Here is a 16,705-nt window from a genome sequence, read left to right as displayed (position 1 = left end):
AAACATGCAGGAGAACAAAGGGGACCAGCCTGGCTTTGTACCTAGGTTTTCTTCATCTCTGTTAAGTATAAGGTTCATTCAGGTTGCCATGGTATTAATTTCACTTATCACAGTTTAGAAAATGCACTGAGAAATCAAGCTTAAGACATTAAATTACTTTTCATAAGACATATGCTTCTTATGCAATTAACAATACATTTGGCATCAGCAAGCTCTAATCTTAGAGCATTTATCTGCAACCATCAACCAGCTGATGGAAAATACAATTTCCACACGGCTTCCTCTTTTCACAGTCAAGTCTCCAAGGCTAGATATTGTATGATCTCCCTAAATACTAGTTTTCCTGTGATGAAAACAGATTACATGCACAGAAAATGCGAGTGCAGTGGACATGTGTGTGTGCGTGTGTGTGCGTGTGTGTGTGTGTGTGTGTATGAAATTAAAGGGTTTTACAGGGCTTACTTTTGTTTGTTGACTTCTTGTTCGTTTTTGTTTATGAGACAGTGCAGCTAACCTCAAGCTCACAGAGATCAACCTGCTCCCGCCTCCCCAGTTCTGGGATTAAAGGCATATAGTCACTATACCTGGGCTTCATATCAAAATTGTATGGAAAAACAATTATCTTAAGACAGACTGTACTTCTCACCAAGTACTAGACTGCACACCCTTCAGAGAAATGACCATAAAATCCTTTATATACTCAAATTACAGATAATAGTTGAAAACTTCTCAAAGTGCTGACATAGAAAATTACATACATGTAAAATATGAGGCCTACAGAAAATATGGAGTTCAACATAGCTTTGTACAAAGGAGTCACCACGAGATGGTACAATTTCTCACTGCAGACTACCCAAATATACCCAAGGTCCTCTTGTGGGCATAGCATTGTCCATTTCCAAAGACTCACCAAGGAAGCCCCATCATGGCTGAGAGCCCCCAAGTCTCCCTTGTTTAACAGAAGACACTTTAGCCTGGACAATGGAATCACCCACATTTAAATCACTAACTACTAACAGTGCCAAGCTTCATCTTCAGGACACCAATGTTAATCAGGGTCTGGCAGCACATGTCCCAGTACACATGCCCCATTGTCAGCTCCGCTCAACTCTTCTAACTTCGAGCAATTTGTCCTTCAAACTCTTTCTAACCTTTGGGCTAGTCATCACTGTCACTGCACTCTAACTCCCACTCAATTCAAATCCCTCGTTGATTTCAATCTTGCATCCATTCTATCATAATGACATCTGAGCTCTCCTCCTTGAAGACAAGGACATGGTGCCATCACAGGGCTTCTGATGTGCAACCCAGATAAGCTTTTATGGCACTCACTGTATTCTCTACAGGGCACTGCCCAGGCACCAGGTGGCATCTGCTAGAAACACAGAGGTCTCCACTTCTGTCTGCCTCCCAATAACAACCTTATGTAGTGGTCTGTTATGAAATGTAGAAAGATTTCACTCCACAAATCTCCTGTTTTTCTCTATATTTGTGATTATGTTATTGTGTCTCTAAACATTAGACTGAAATGAAGCAATGTAGCAGTAAGGAACCCTGGCCTCTTTCCAACCATGGAAGAAGTCTTGCAGGTTTTGAGATTTTCCAGGATTTGAGTATGTAGTTCATTTCTGTATTTTACTACTTAAGAGTTTTTCCTCATATGTCAATATGAAACTATAGAAAACATTGTTCAGTAATATTGTTTAAGTATATGTAAAAAAATGTAAAAATGAGGCATTCTTATTTTAGCCCCTTGATCAATTTCATGTCTTTAGTTTACCACTGATAAAAGGAAAATACTGGGGTGACTCATCTAATAGCAATCTCCTACTGAGCGTAGGTTGGAAAACAGAATTCCAGAGGACACTGGCAGTATCTAAGAGAAGCCAGCATGCTTACCCGGATGTATGCATCCTGGTGGTGCTTAGCGAAATACAGCATGTTGTCCAGAGCCAGCATCCCAGGAGGGGTCTGTGTGAAGTCCATGGCAGGATTGACGTGATTCTGTTAGGAAAAAAAGAAAATGTGGTCACCATTAATGCTCCGGAAGATGTCATCAACCACAAACTAACTGAGATCTCCCCTCAAGATGGAAGCAACATGAGGTAAATGACAAGTAATCAAAGATGCTGACTTTGCCTGACACTGTACCAGTCTATATGGATGGGAATTTCAATGAAGCTGGCATAGCCTGCCTCTGTACCAGTGTAGATGGGTGGGAATTCCCCCAGCAATTCAGGTTCAGACAGAAGAGCTTTTATACATGGGATTGGGTGACCTAGTTGGAGATCAAATGTAAGATTAGACAAGTAACACATTAAGAAAAAGAATATAACGTGTTTTAAATGTATATGGTGGCTATACTGAAGTAAAGCGACTGGCACTTGGGAGAGAAGCTGTGGGGTGAAGCACAGTTCTGTCATTTATGACAGAAGCTAACCTTGAGAAGCCACAACCTATGGACATCTTCACCTTAAATGTGAGGTGAGGTATGATCAGCCATCTTGGGTGGCTTGTGAACTGTCCAGGGTTAGACAGGTCTCTAAGTACAGGCAGTGGGAATCATGGAGATATGCACAGGATCCTGACATCTGCCTGCCCTCAAGAAGAGCAACTAGCATGAGTTATCACACACAGCATAGTGATGGCTTAATATAGTTATGCCTAAGAGAACTTGAAGCCCAAATGGTTGACTTTCCTCCACCAGTCACCAAAAACAGCCCAGACCACATAAATCTTAATGATGAAAGGATTCAAAGAAATTGTGATCTTTATTATTTTATACTTAAAGAACACAACAACGAAAGAAAAAACGATTGTTAAAGAAAATTTGTTCTTGCTGTACAGAAATGCTGATTCTTGTATACTGGCTTTATAACGTTCAACTTGCTGAATTCACTTAGTATTAGCAGGTTTGGGTTGGTGTTTGTTTTTGTCATTAGAGTTTTCTCCCATAGATGGTGGATAGTGTCATCTTCAAACAGGAACAATTTGACTTCTTCTTTTCCAATATTTCTTTCTCTTACCCTAATTATTCTGGTTGATATCTCCAATACTATGCTGAACAAGAATTATGACAATGGGTACCCTATTGCACCATATAAATTATAACAATATTAGAAGTCACTAGATGTAACATTCCACAACTACTTCCAAACATCATGTTTCGTGTAAAAAACACAATGCCAATGTAGAAATTTGCATAGAACTTGTGAGAGTAGCCAGGTGTGGGAACTAAAAAAGGGGGCCCTGGAGAAAGAGGGGAGGGGAACAGACCCACACCCTGCCAGAGTTCCACCTATTCTCTGGTCAGTCATGCGTGGGAGGGCTGCTAACTACCTTCCACTCATCCCTGGGTGGGCATTCCTCTATCTCACTCTTCAGGGGGTGGCCATGGGCAGCCCTATCTGGCAACCCCAGAGCTACTTTGCTAAAGCCACCAGGGTTATAGGAGAGAGGAATGAGGAAAGAGGTTCCCAACACCTGCGGGAGTGTGCACAGCCTTGATGAGCAGAGACTCTCTATGGTTTAAGAGCTTTATTATAGAAATGCAAGGGGAAAGAAAGAAGGTAGAAAAGAGAGACAGAGAGACAGAGAGAGAAAGGAAAGGCTGGAGAGAAAGAGAGTAAGAGAGAGGAGAGGAGAAGACAAAGAGAGGGAGAGAGGGTGAGAGTGAGGGTTGAGAGGTAGACAAGTAAGAGAGAGACGAGTAAGAGAGGGAGGTGGGGTGAACAGCCCTTTTTATGGTCTTTACTGTTGCTAGGTAACTGGAGTTTAGCCTGAAGGTCAGAAGCTTGGACCATTGCCTATATGACTACTGACCATGCTTCTCTTGTGGGGGCTGGGAGGGGGAGCAGTTACTTAGGCAGGAGCCAGAGTTCCAGGAGCATAAGGGAACTGTGTCACGAAGGTGAATTATCACCACAGGGGTTCAGACCCCAGCTCAACTGGAGACCAGCCTGGAATTCCCCACAGCCAGGCAATGTCTGATTTGACCCAAGGTCCAATCCACAAGAAGAACCAACACTTGACACTGCTTGAACAGCCAAGAACCAGAGACTAGGTAGCACAGAGACCTAAGGTAAAACCAAATACTACTTGTCTAAAAAAATTAAATACATAAATAAAAATCAATAAAATGATTCTTAATGATATTCTGCTACCCTCATAGATCAGTGCCTTATCCAGTCATCATCAGAGAGGCTTTCTCAGGCAACAAATGGGAAGAGATATAGAAAAATATTAAGCTAATAGTATACTTGTGCCTGTTCTTGGGACTCGTTCCCCCCTATGTCCAATTTTAATATGATACTGTCTGCTTCATCTTATTATATTTTACTTTTGTCATGTCTGGTTGTTACCTCTTAGAAGCCTTTCTTTTCTAATGAAAGAAGGGGACTAGATCTGGAGTGGAAGGGGAAGTAGGGAGGAACTGGGAAGAGTCAAAGGAGGAGGAAAATGTAATCAAGATATATTGTATGAGAAAAGAGTCTACTTCAATAAAGAAGTTTCAAAAATAAAAGAAACATTAAGGTCAGACTTCAAATAATCAAATATGATGGCATTTTTTGCCTCCTTAAATGGCATTTTAAGACCTTAAAATTTACATAATTTTCATGAAACAATTATTTTTATTGTATCTCTAAATACTTTCTAATAAACAGCTTTAGTCTCTTTTTCCAGGGAAATTTGATCAATAGTGATTCTTTCTAACTTTAGAATCAGAAGGCCTTTTTACTCACTGCTTCCAGGTTCAAACCACCTACAATTACCCACATTTGAATAACGTGTTCATCTGAATAAAAGTTCATGTCACTTGTCAAGACCAGGATGATCTCAAGTTTTACTTAAGAACTAATCTAGATTATCAAAATTCCAGGCAGAGTAGTTCTGTCTGTAGCCCAGAGTTCCTGTTTCAAAGCACCTAGTTCACCATGTGTATCCAGTGATCTGTGTTAACCCAATGGTTTGGATGTTGTTAGACATTCCACCCTGATTCATGCCATAAAACACTGGAGAGCTTTTAAAACACTGAGGATCAACTACTGATGAGAAAGATGTACCTAGCTCGCGGAATAAATATAACAAAAAATCTTTGGCATTTCAAGCACAGTACAGCTCAGTCTTTTTTTTTTTTTTTTTTAAATTAAGTGTGTTTACATCCATTTGTAGGTTTGTGACCTGTGAGTGCAGGTGACTTCCAAGGACCGAATGCACTGGAATGCCCAAAGGAGCCGCTTCTCTATAGTGTTGGGAACTGAACCCTTGCTATGGAAGGAGCATTACATGGACTCAACCACTGAGCCATCCTGCCAACCCCAGTTTACTCTTAATTTGGTATTTACTTTAAGTGAGACTTTCCAATCATACCCAACTGAAAATAGAAAATTAAAATACATGAAATAACCCAAGGGAGATTTCACTAAGTTTAATTATTTAGGAAAAAAAAAAAAGACTAAAGCTTGCCCGGTGCAGACACACTTGTTATTTTGATGCTTCTGGTTTTCCTGAGCCCAAACGATGGTACAAAGATTGTTCCTTACTAAGCTAAGGAGCTGTTGCTATCTTGTACTTTGTGAGCATTAAAATTCATCACATCCCCATCAAGCCAGTGTCACTGCTGTCCTCCTGTGGCTCATAAGAAACTGTGGCTAGATGCCTTCACATGCCAGCACAGGACCTTAGAGCATGGATTTGGCCAAGACTTGGCAACATTTTTGGACACTATGCCTCAACCACCTTACGTTTCTACATTTTCCCTTTCACAGTTTGAAAGCTGAACATATTTACTGTCGCACTGCTGCCATTTGGACTAAAAGTTTACTTCACAAAAGTCTGGGCCACCAAGTGGCATGGCCTAGCCAACAAGACCGAGTGCTACAAAAGAGAGCACACTTCAAACCAATTTCTAGTATTAGCTTATTCATCTATTCCAACAATAAATGAAAAGGAAACCAAGCTGTGCCTGTTTATGTACTCTCAGCTACTCTGGTAGCAGAGGCAAGATGATATCAAATTTAAGGTTTGTCTGGGCTATAGAAGCAATTCAAAGCCATCTTGAACAACTTAGAGATGACCTGTCTGAAAAAGAAAAATTTATAGAGGGGTAAGACTATACCCAATTGGCAGAACTCTTGCCTAACATCCATAAGACCCTGGGTACAACCCCCAGTACTAAAGAAAAGGCACTCAACTGAAAAACAAAGCAAAACAAAATAAAACAAAACTTCTATGAATCCTCAACTTAATTCTAACAACTCACAAAAAGTATCATGAAGGAAGTTGGCCAGGAGAAACCTTCTATAACCTAAGAGTCATCACTTTTGCTTGAATTTTACACTAGGACCCTTAAAGTTTTCTTCTATCAATAATTTTTTCTTGGCCATACAATCTGCTCACTAAGTACAGTATAGAACTGGTATTCAGAGGGTCCTCATAAGAAAGAAAGAAAGAGAAAGGGGAGAAAGGAATGGAGGGAGACAGAGAGGGATGCAGAGAGGGAGAATAAGGGAGAGAGAGGAGAGAGAGAAAGAGAGAGAGAAGCAATTCTCTGCATACTTCAATAACCTCTAGACTACTTGTATTATCTAATATGTCAATGATATGAAATGATGTTATATTGTATTATTAGAGAATGATGAAAGCAAAAAGCTCTATCTATGTTCAGTACAGAAGGAACTTCTTGTAAGTATTTTCAATCCGTGGTTGATAGGCAAAGGACCCATGGATGCTGAAAGCTGACTATAATGGCTCTTTGGAGTTCCTTTAAGGTACCATGTAGCCAGTTGGTATATAATAAAATCTCTTATCATGCTGCAGATGTGGCAAAGTGTCCTACAAATGAAGTGTCCTCTTTATTCTCAGGAAACCATCACCAGGTCCATGAGGAAATTATTGCCTCGTGAAAAAAGGAAACTGAGGCACTAACAGTTTGTGTAGCTTGTCAGTTTCAGAGCCAATATGTACTAGAGTCTTAGGGTTGTTAGAATTTGTTGATGTGATGCTGATGCTGATCAATCTAACATTGCTGCAAATTTCACAGACATATCCAGTGCTGGTTCCTCACTGTCAGCTCTTCTCTGTGCACATTATCCCCCCCCCCCCCAAGGCAAAATTCACTTGTGATGCAACCTATTTATTTAGCAGGAGCCCTAACTTCTTCATCCCTACGAGATCCTGTAACAGACCACATTCTCTGTGGCCTACTGGTCTCCAACAAATAGGCTCTTGCTACACAGAAGACAATTAGAAAATTGCTTTTGATTGTTCAATGAATTGTTCTAATTAAGAAACATCACTGCACTGCAGATGAAGAATATCCTATTTTGTAGTTTGGTGAACTGTTCTGTCTGGTTCCAGGCATCATGATCCCAGTCTCCTGAAATGATATTTTAGCTTCTGTTCTTTAATAGTGGGTGAAATCATTTTACCTCCATAGATTTTTGATAAGAAAAGAAATAGAAATACAGGTCTACATATTTGAGAGTTTTCTGTATTGTCACAAGAATAACACCTATGCTGAGATCTCAGCAAGACTAAGAACTGGACCACTCCTTCTTCATTGATGAGATGCTCCCTGGACAGATTTATTTTCTTTGCTTGCTGCATGTTATTTCTTCCACCTGTCTTGAAAGAGAAGGTGCAAGGTTTTGATGAATAGCCTGAAATTTCCCCTTGTTTTACTGCGAAGCCTGTGCACCTCTGTACATTCTTCTGAGATGTCATTTGTTAGCTCCCAAGGAAGTAGTGCTCTGTGATTCACAGCAGACAGCACTCAGCTCCCAGGGGATGGGGAACAGAATGGGTGCTCTCTTTCTCAAAACACCAGAGTCTAAATTTGAGGAGCAGTGTACTGACCAGTAAGAGTCGGAGCAAGTAACATTAGCATGGACCTAGGCCTGGGGCTAGGAGGCCTTAGGATCTCCCAAGGGGCTTACTGAAGAACCATCTGCTGGACTCACTGCCAGACCACAATTTGCTAGCACTGTCTGAGTCAAAAACTTGTATCTCTAGTAAATTCTGGGGTGATATACCTGCTGTTGGTTATGGGGACACATGTTAGCTCATCTCCAGTTACACAGACAGTGTCAGAAGATAGAGAACTAGGTCTCCCAAAATCCTAATTTCCATACAACATACACTGCACCACATTTAATCCATGTGTTCAACATCAATACACACGCTACTATTCACCTGCTGTGTGTTTAGGCTGTGTACTTAACAATGCATTTATTCAGAAAGGGGGATTACAATCTAGAAGCCTCTTATTTATCCTATTTCTTGCAGAAAGAGCATGCATTGTCACCTTGATGGGAAGTGATCATCGGTCAATATTTTCTACTCCTGGGTGCTTCCTGGCTGGGGAAGCAGAGCTGGTAATAGCCTGAATGATTTTTAAACGATCCCTGTTTTTCAATTACCAATGCTATGCTAGTCCTTCATTAGTGTGGATAATAAAGAGATGATTACAATAATGCTTGCCAGATGGTATATCATGGGGAAAACCTTGGAGGATTTAGGAGTTAATATTTGAACTATATGAGTGTCTACATTTGTTCAACAAATATAGCATTATAAGCAACCTTTAAAACAAATCACATTGAGTGAATATTCATTTAGCATAGAAAATGCCCCATTTATAAACATTGTTTAATCAGGCAGTAGAAGGGCATATTCTCCAGGGGGAAGGAGGTTCATGTAGAGCTGGGAGCAATATGCCCCTCTCTTCACCTCCTCACCCAGCAGAACTGAGTGTATGATATTTCATCAAGCTCTCTATGGCTAGAACATTGCCTGGAATATAGCGGGAAATTCACTGGGGAGCTGTTAAAATCCCAAAGTGCCTCTACACCCCACATTAGTGAGAAACTAACTGGAAGCCAAGCAATTAGAGTCTTGAATCCCATGCATGGTTATGATGCCCCAAAGACACTGAGAACCACTTTTCCAAACCAGTGATTCTCAAACTGGAAGGAAGTCAGAACCTCCCTGAGGCTGGGGTAAGGCCTGCTGTTTATGGTTCCATGGGATGGGGCGGAGCTCAAGAACTGTTTAAAAATGAAGCTATGTGGAAACCTATGATCCCCCAACCTGAGGAAACATAAAGTAACTGGTAGACTGGCTACTGGTGACATGAAAGGAAGACAGGCTCATGAAGCTATAAGTGGAGATATAGGGACTGGGGAAAAGGTTAACCAAGGATAATGATATATACGGAAATTTTATGGCAATTAGTGTATATGCTAATTTAAAATATTTTATTTTGAAGTAGTATGAAAAAAAACTACCCAACACAGGTGAACCATGCTGATTCCAGAAAACAGGGATTATTAACTGAAAATCTCACAGCCAGGCATAGGATACAAGTTATTGGTCAGAGAGGCTCCAGAGGCACCCAAAACAACACAGGCTATTGTCACTGCTCTTGGTGACTCACCATAACCCTGTTTCTGAAGACAGCACTCACTTTGGATGAGAGACAGAGAAAACAATCTTGGGTTGACCAGGAAACTCTACTTCTGCTACAAAGTGCTAGGAGAAAAGACGTCATCTTAATCACTACTGGGCCTTACACTTCATAATCTTGACCTGCCTGGAGAGTTATGTTCACTGGTGCAACAGTTGGTAGGACAGTTGTGGGAATAACCAACTGCTTTCTGGTTGGATTTGATGCCTGATACCCTGGATGCCATGATGATAATAGACTAAACCTCTGAAACTGTGAGCCAGCCACAATGAAATATTTTCCTTTATGAGAGTTGCCATAGTCACGATGTCTCTTTATAGTACTAAAACACACACACACACACACGTATTCTCAAAAGTTTCCAATTGTGCAGGTGTACTGAAATGAAACTCAGCAACATGCATGTTGAAAAGTGCCTCTTAATTCATAACTGAAACATAAATTGCAGAAGAACTGAACTCATTTACAATCAGCCACCATAACCAAATGCAGGGAGCTATGGAACTCTGTTCTTGCTGATGCCCTGTTGCAGTTGGAAGCTCCATGCCCTGTACCAGGTATTGGAATAGACAGCAACTTTTACTGCAAAGGCTGCTCTAGGTAAGGCAGAACACATACTCAGAGTTAGCAGAGCTCACAACTTTCTCTGTTGCTTTCACTCATTTGTATAATGAGGCTCTTGAAAACATTCGACCTCACGGTGTCCCACATAGGTCAGCATTTCCAAAAAGTAGCATTGAGGGATTTCTAATTCTGGTCTTGGTTTCCCTCCATTAAATGCAATAAAAACCTATAGTTTTGCTGGTGGTAGCTTGTACTGGCTAGTTTTTTGTCAACTTGACACAGCTGGAGTTATCACAGAGAAAGGAGCTTCAGTTGAGGAAATGCCTCCATGAGATCCAACTGTAAGGCATTTCCTCAATTAGTGATCAAGAGGGGAAGGCCCCTTGTGGGTGGGACCATCTCTGGGCTGGTAGTCTTAGGTTCTATAAGAGAGCAGGCTGAGCAAGCCAGAGGAAGCAAGCCAGTAAAGAACATCCCTCCATGGCCTCTGCATCAGCTCCTGCTTCCTGACCTGTTTGAGTTCCAGTCCTGACTTCCTTTGGTGATGAACAGCAGTATGGAAGTGTAAGCTGAATAAACCCTTTCCTCCCCAACTTGCTTCTTGGTCATGATGTTTGTGCAGGAATAGAAACCCTGACTAAGACATAGCTCAAGACTGTAATGGCAGCTAGAGGTTCCTGAAAGTTTGAGGCCAACCTGAAGGACTCTCGAGTCAGCATGGCTAAACAAACAAAAACACCATAGGATAATAGAGAAGGCAGTCCGCCTCATCTTTCAGTGGAAGACAGCAAACATGATGAGAACGGAACCATGACTGACCTGGAGGGAGCAACGGTAGTGGCCAGCACCACAGGATTTCAGGAATCACTGAATTCAGGATTCAGATAAGCCTCCAAGTCCCCAGAGAGACAAGAGGAAAGAGAAGGATGTTACTCCCACTTCTGGATGAAGGTCAGGACTAGAAACTTCTCCAAAGCCACAGTTGCTAAATGTGAACAGTGGAGAAATTTCTTATCTTGTTTTGTTGCTAACTTAGGTTCAAAAGGGCTTCAGAAAGTAGGAAGCAAGAAAGGACTTAATCAGAGAACTCTAACAATGATGTTTTGAAATCTAAGCACACTTCTACAGAACAAAGGAAATCTGGCCTAGGAATAATTCATGAGAACCCAGTTCCTCATCATTAAAATTTGATTGAGTAACTCACAAAAAATGCTCAGGACAAAAGCCCAGAGGATGGAGCTGAGAATCCAGGCCCCCGCATTTCTCCCTCATAGCAGCCCCATCAACCTCTGCTCTCGGCTGCAGTTTCTTCCCTGTGCGCCTGGAATCCCTGGTCCTCTGCAGACTGCGCTAAGTCTCCTCAGCCACAAGCCAAGTCCTGGCCTGAACCCCAGCTCCGCATCTCCTTGACAGATTCAAATGAAATTGCTGGATGAGGAATCTAGTTCAGCTGAACTCTGGATTGTCTCCAATCGCCACTGTCAGTTAGGGAACCTCCTCCCTGCGAATGATCCACAGCCTAGGGAAGCCTAAAGGATAGCGACCAAGTTCAAGAAGGTGCTAAGTTCAGAAAGTAGGAAGCAAGAAAGAACTTATAAGCACATCTCTATAGAACAAAGGAAATCTGGCCTACATATACATGTACACACACATATGCACTTATACACAATTTACATGTCGTGACCACGTGTACAAGACAAGTTTACCAGGGAGCTGGGGAAATGGTTCCCGGCTAAGTACACATAGTGCTCTTGCAAAGGACTCGAGTTCAGTTCCCTGCACCCAAATCAGGCAGTTCACTGCCACATAAACCTCTAGCTCTAGGGGATCACATGGCCTCTGTTAGACTCCTCAGACAACGCCCGCCTTCATGTGCATAGATCCACCTCCATACATATATACATGATAAAAATGAAAAAAAAAACTTTAAAAATAGAATCCTTCATCAAAAATTCCATATTTGGGGCCAATGACTTGGCTCAGTGGGTGAAGATGCTTCCCTCTAAGCCTGATGACTGGAGTTCCATCCCAGGGATCCGCATGGTAGAATAAAAGAACTCCTGTGACTTTCCACACGTGCACATACTATACTCAAATCAATAAAGAAACATTTAAAGTCTGCATTTAAAAATAAACTTCAAGCCGGACGTAGTGAGGCAGAGGCAGGCAGATTTCTGAGTTCGAGGCCAGCGTGGTCTACAAAGTGAGTTCCAGAACAGCCAGGGCTATACAGAGAAACCCTGTCTCGAAAAACAAAAAAAAAAAAAAAAAAAAAAAAAAAAAAAAAAAAAAAAAAGAAAGAAAAGAAAAAGAAAATATTGCTTTAAATAAGTTGTAAGACACCAAGAATGGCCTTGTTCTATTATACAATTCATGAAACTCTGAGTTGACTGAGATCATTATCTTGAAGATACAGAGTAGAGACTCACAGAATAAAAGGATAAACAAAACATGGTTTATTTGGGATGTTGATTCAATAGGCAATACACAGAATTACCATAAAAACTCAATTAAAATGCCTTGGGAATAAATTTCCTTTAAAATGAAGTTTGGCTAAAGGTTTCTGTTAAAGCCTTTATGAATAAGGCAATGGCTGTCAGGTTCTATAAAGATACTCACATTTTTCTCTACTCAGCTGAGCACATACAGCACTATGAACAATCCAAAGAGCACCGTGCATTCTGGGTAACATCCCTGTCTCTCAGCTGTCTTCATTTCCCAACTCCTTTTTGTCCTATTCCCCTTTGTAATCATCCCTTAGCACTTCAAACCTAGGGCTGGAGTAAGCATGGTCATCAGTCATGCTCCTCTCCCTCATCTACAGGAGATGCAGAGGCCAAGCATCCAACAAAGGATACACCAATGTGTAACAATCACCCACCCCTTTCCCCTTTCCTGTCCAGCACTTTTTTCCATCTGTCTGAGCAGGTTCTGGCACAGAGGAGCCATTGGCATGAGAAACAAAACCTGCCGGGGGAACCCAGGAACTCAGCCTGCTCCAGCTGCTCTCTATACCAAGACATCCTTCCAGGCCTTGTTTATCATGGCAGAAAGGCTTGGATGGAGCCAACAGCAGGAACTTCATTGTGGGAGCAGATGCTGAAACATTCTGAACACATTAATGGATGGTGAGCACTGATACAAGCTGGGGTGGGGTGGGGTGGGGTGGGGGCGGAAACAGGCCCAGGTGCCTAACTGGGTCCTTTTTTTTTCTGCAGATGTGCATCTAATTTCTTTCTTCTTCTTTTTTGAATGTATAACCTTAAATAGTTTTTTTTTAATTAGGCAGAGAATAATCTGTGGTCTTCAAATTACATGGAATTCAATTTCTATGTCTATAATGAAGGTTTTTTGGAACTCAATCATGCTACTTGTATAGGGCTGGTTAGCAATAAAAACCGTCAGATGGCTGACAAAGCCCAAACATTTGTCACCTGGCCTCCACAGAAAGCATTTGCCAGCCATTGTTATAAACACTGGGTCAACAACAACAACAAAACAAACCCATAGTTCTCTCAAGCCAAAACAATTAAAATCCTAGTGTTTCACCCCTTGGACAACACCATGGCCCTTCTGTAAGTGTTCAGTGTTTATTATAATGATATCACAGACTCCCAGTCATTTAACTGGAAAAACTCTGTCCTGGAAATGCTACAGTGAGAGGAGGAATTCTGTTAGCAGCCTTCACTATCACTGAAGGTCCCCTTATCCTTTGCCTTGCAAGTTACTGTCATAGTGCCTTAAGTTCCCAGTAAAGACTCTCCTCTTTTTTCCTGTCAAAGAAGTTCTCAAACATGGCAGAATCTGGCTTTTCAATTTGGAGACCACAGCTCCTTTCCCATAACAAGCTCATTTTAAATATTACCAAACCCTGGGGTAGAGAGGCTAACCATCTTGCCCACATTCATATTAACCAGAATCCTGGGATTTGAACTCAGCAGTATACAGTTTATGTGTTAAGCTTACACCTTATAGGAACCATTAGTTAGCTACACAGTTGGGTATCTATTTCTGGACATTTTATCTTTTGTATTGTGTTCAGGAGTAATTATTGCATGTGACAAAGACAGAAGTGTAAATCTATGTTAACTTTATTTCTGTACAACTTCTATAGTAGTACATGTTACTTTCATATGTGTATTGTATCCATAACATTCTTTATATGCTTATTATGTAGATCAAGATAGATATTTCAGAACTCTATTTTAAATGCATTAAGGGGGAATTTAGCAGGATATTAATAACAATTTATAGTTTTGGGAAGATGGATAATACTTCTTGGGGTTCATATTTTCCTAATGAAGGTGCATTGACTTTTACTTATATTTGACTAGGGGTGTTACATGGTATTCTAACAAGAAAACAAATTCATTCCATAGCAGAACATGACCAATAACCTGGATCTTCATTCAGCTCCTTCCTGCTTAAGTCTTCCTCAAGAACTTCTCTGTGAGTCAGAATCCAACTATGCCAGAAAGAGATGTTCTGGTCAGAAAATGGCACAGATGTAAGCAGTGTTTCAGTCGGCATATGTGGATAGAATGTCTTTATTTCAGAGAGATAGAAGGAGAGAGATAAAGAGAGAGGGAGAAAGCCTTTATAGGATCACCACCACCGCCATAAGAGTAATCCCAGATCCTCTCTTGACTTTGGCTGCACCAGGATATTTGTCAATATGTCTGACCTGCCAGAGTATGGTCCAAGAGAGCACGAAGGGACCAACATTCTGTGTTCTGACTCTTTCAGCTAGCCTCTCCTTGCAGTTTGTACCACACATCTCAGTTTGTCCAGTTAATCAGAACCATAGGATCAGGGCTCCAGCCTGGGATATCACTTCAACACCAACAAAACAATCTTAGTCCAGCCTCCAGGGGTGGCCTGGCAGTGCTGGGAAACTCACATGCTCCTGATATGCCTTTCCAACTCCAGTGCTGTACAACCTATACATACACGGGTTCCATAAGCATGAAGAGAGAAGCAACTGAGTCACCAATAATCACCCAATTTAGTTCAACCTAAGAGCAGCTGAATACAAGGAAGCACCCTATGGCCTTGACTTTTAAAAGGCAAATGGTGAAGCAACTATAGAAGGAACCAATCAGAGCTGTGAGTAAATGACCAGAGACATTGCCATAGTTTTAGTTTGAACTTCAGAATAGTTTTTAAATTAACTTTTTAGATTGCACTTGTGATACCACACTATAAAACTAGCATTACAGGAGAAAGGCCTCAAAATTCTGTATTGTGAGCATGAGATAGCTATTATACTCATGAACTCACCATAGCTGTGGTTACCTACACGAGGTTTAAACAAGACTGGGCCCACCAACTGTTGGTCATGGGTGGAGAAGGAGTTTATAAGGTCTGTGGTGTCTAGTCAGCTTGACCTACCTGGAAAGACAGAATCTCCACTGAAGGACTGACTGCCTCCAACAGGTCAACCTATGAACTTATCTGTGGGGCATTTTCTTGATTACAAATTGATGGTTCCACTACAGGCGGAACCATCCCTAGGCCAGTGGGCATGAGCTGTGTAAGAAAAGAAATTGGCTATGACCTTGAGCACCAATCTATGGTTTCAACTTCAGTTACTGCCTCAAGCTCCCACCCTGCCTTCTTCCCAAGATGAACTGTAAACCTCTACAGTGATGTAAATCCTTTCCTCCCCAAACTGGTTTTGCTTGGCATTGTATCATGGCAACAGACACTAATCTGGGACAAGTCCAATCACTCTCCAAGAGCTACAGGCAGCTGATGGTTGCTTAAGGAGGGAGAATGGACAGTGATGAGTTAAACATGGTCCAGGGGAGAGCATCAGACTCATCTTCACACCAGCAGCCCTGGTTTAACTTGTCAATTACAAAATAAAATGACATGATGGTGGGAGAGGGGCTTGTTAGGAAGATTGGGGATTAGGTGAGGAAGATCAGGAGAGCTGAGGGTGGGGAGATGGGTGTCACCAGATTGAGTTATACACATATAAGGAATTGTCAAAGAATAAATTGAAAGCAAATAAACACTAGCAAACAGAGAATCAAGACCAGCTGTTTTGTTTTAGCCCATAAAAATCTGCCCAGCTACACAGAGGCATGAATCTCCCTCAGCCAGGGAGTAAGGACCTAAAACAAGTACCAACAGAAGCAATAAATCCCCCAAAAGAATGAGAAGTGTTGAAAATGTTAAGTAAATACCAGGGAGATACCAAGTGGCCCCAACCTTAGCAAAAGGATTAAATGGAATTAAGAACTACTATTTACTTTAAAGCTTTTGTTGTTCTGGTGACCCTCTTGTGTTCATGTTCCCAGGCAGAATAGAATGTAGTCTCAAGATCCTTGCCTGAAATGAGGCAGTACAAGCCAGAAGGGGTCACAGAAAGTCTTAAAAATCCACAAATGCTTGTTTGAGCACCCACGGACTTAGTTCTCAGATGCACAGGAAGGAACTTTACTGTAAGCTGAGACTGGGGGGGGGGGGGGGGGGCGGGAGAGAAAGCTTTACAAAGACCTGAGTGACCAGATTGACTCAGCTGGGTTCGTTAAAGCACCTTGAACAAGGCTCTCTCTTTGTAAAATGTTGTTAACATTGTTTTTTCCATCATCAAGAGTAATAGCAAGCTCAAATACAGAATGCAACAAATGAAACCATTTTTTCATATTCCTTTGGTACAGAAGACAT

The 16,705-nt window shown here is 41.4% G+C and overlaps 1 protein-coding gene across 5 annotated transcripts in view; it reads right to left on the bottom strand.

Annotated features, from left to right (window-relative positions):
- Elmo1 (engulfment and cell motility 1) overlaps window positions 1-16,705 on the bottom strand; it is a 510,385-nt gene that overhangs the window by 253,943 nt on the left and 239,737 nt on the right. For all 5 annotated transcript variants that reach the window (XM_029468420.1, XM_021180510.2, XM_029468421.1 and 2 more), the window contains one exon: window positions 1,900-2,004. In XM_029468420.1, the coding sequence (XP_029324280.1) occupies window positions 1,900-2,004 (105 nt within the window). The remainder of the gene's footprint in view (window positions 1-1,899; window positions 2,005-16,705) is intronic.

Source organism: Mus caroli, chromosome 13, assembly GCF_900094665.2.
Source record: "Mus caroli chromosome 13, CAROLI_EIJ_v1.1, whole genome shotgun sequence".
Taxonomy (NCBI): domain Eukaryota; kingdom Metazoa; phylum Chordata; class Mammalia; order Rodentia; family Muridae; genus Mus; species Mus caroli.
This window is presented reverse-complemented; position numbering and strand designations above follow the sequence as displayed.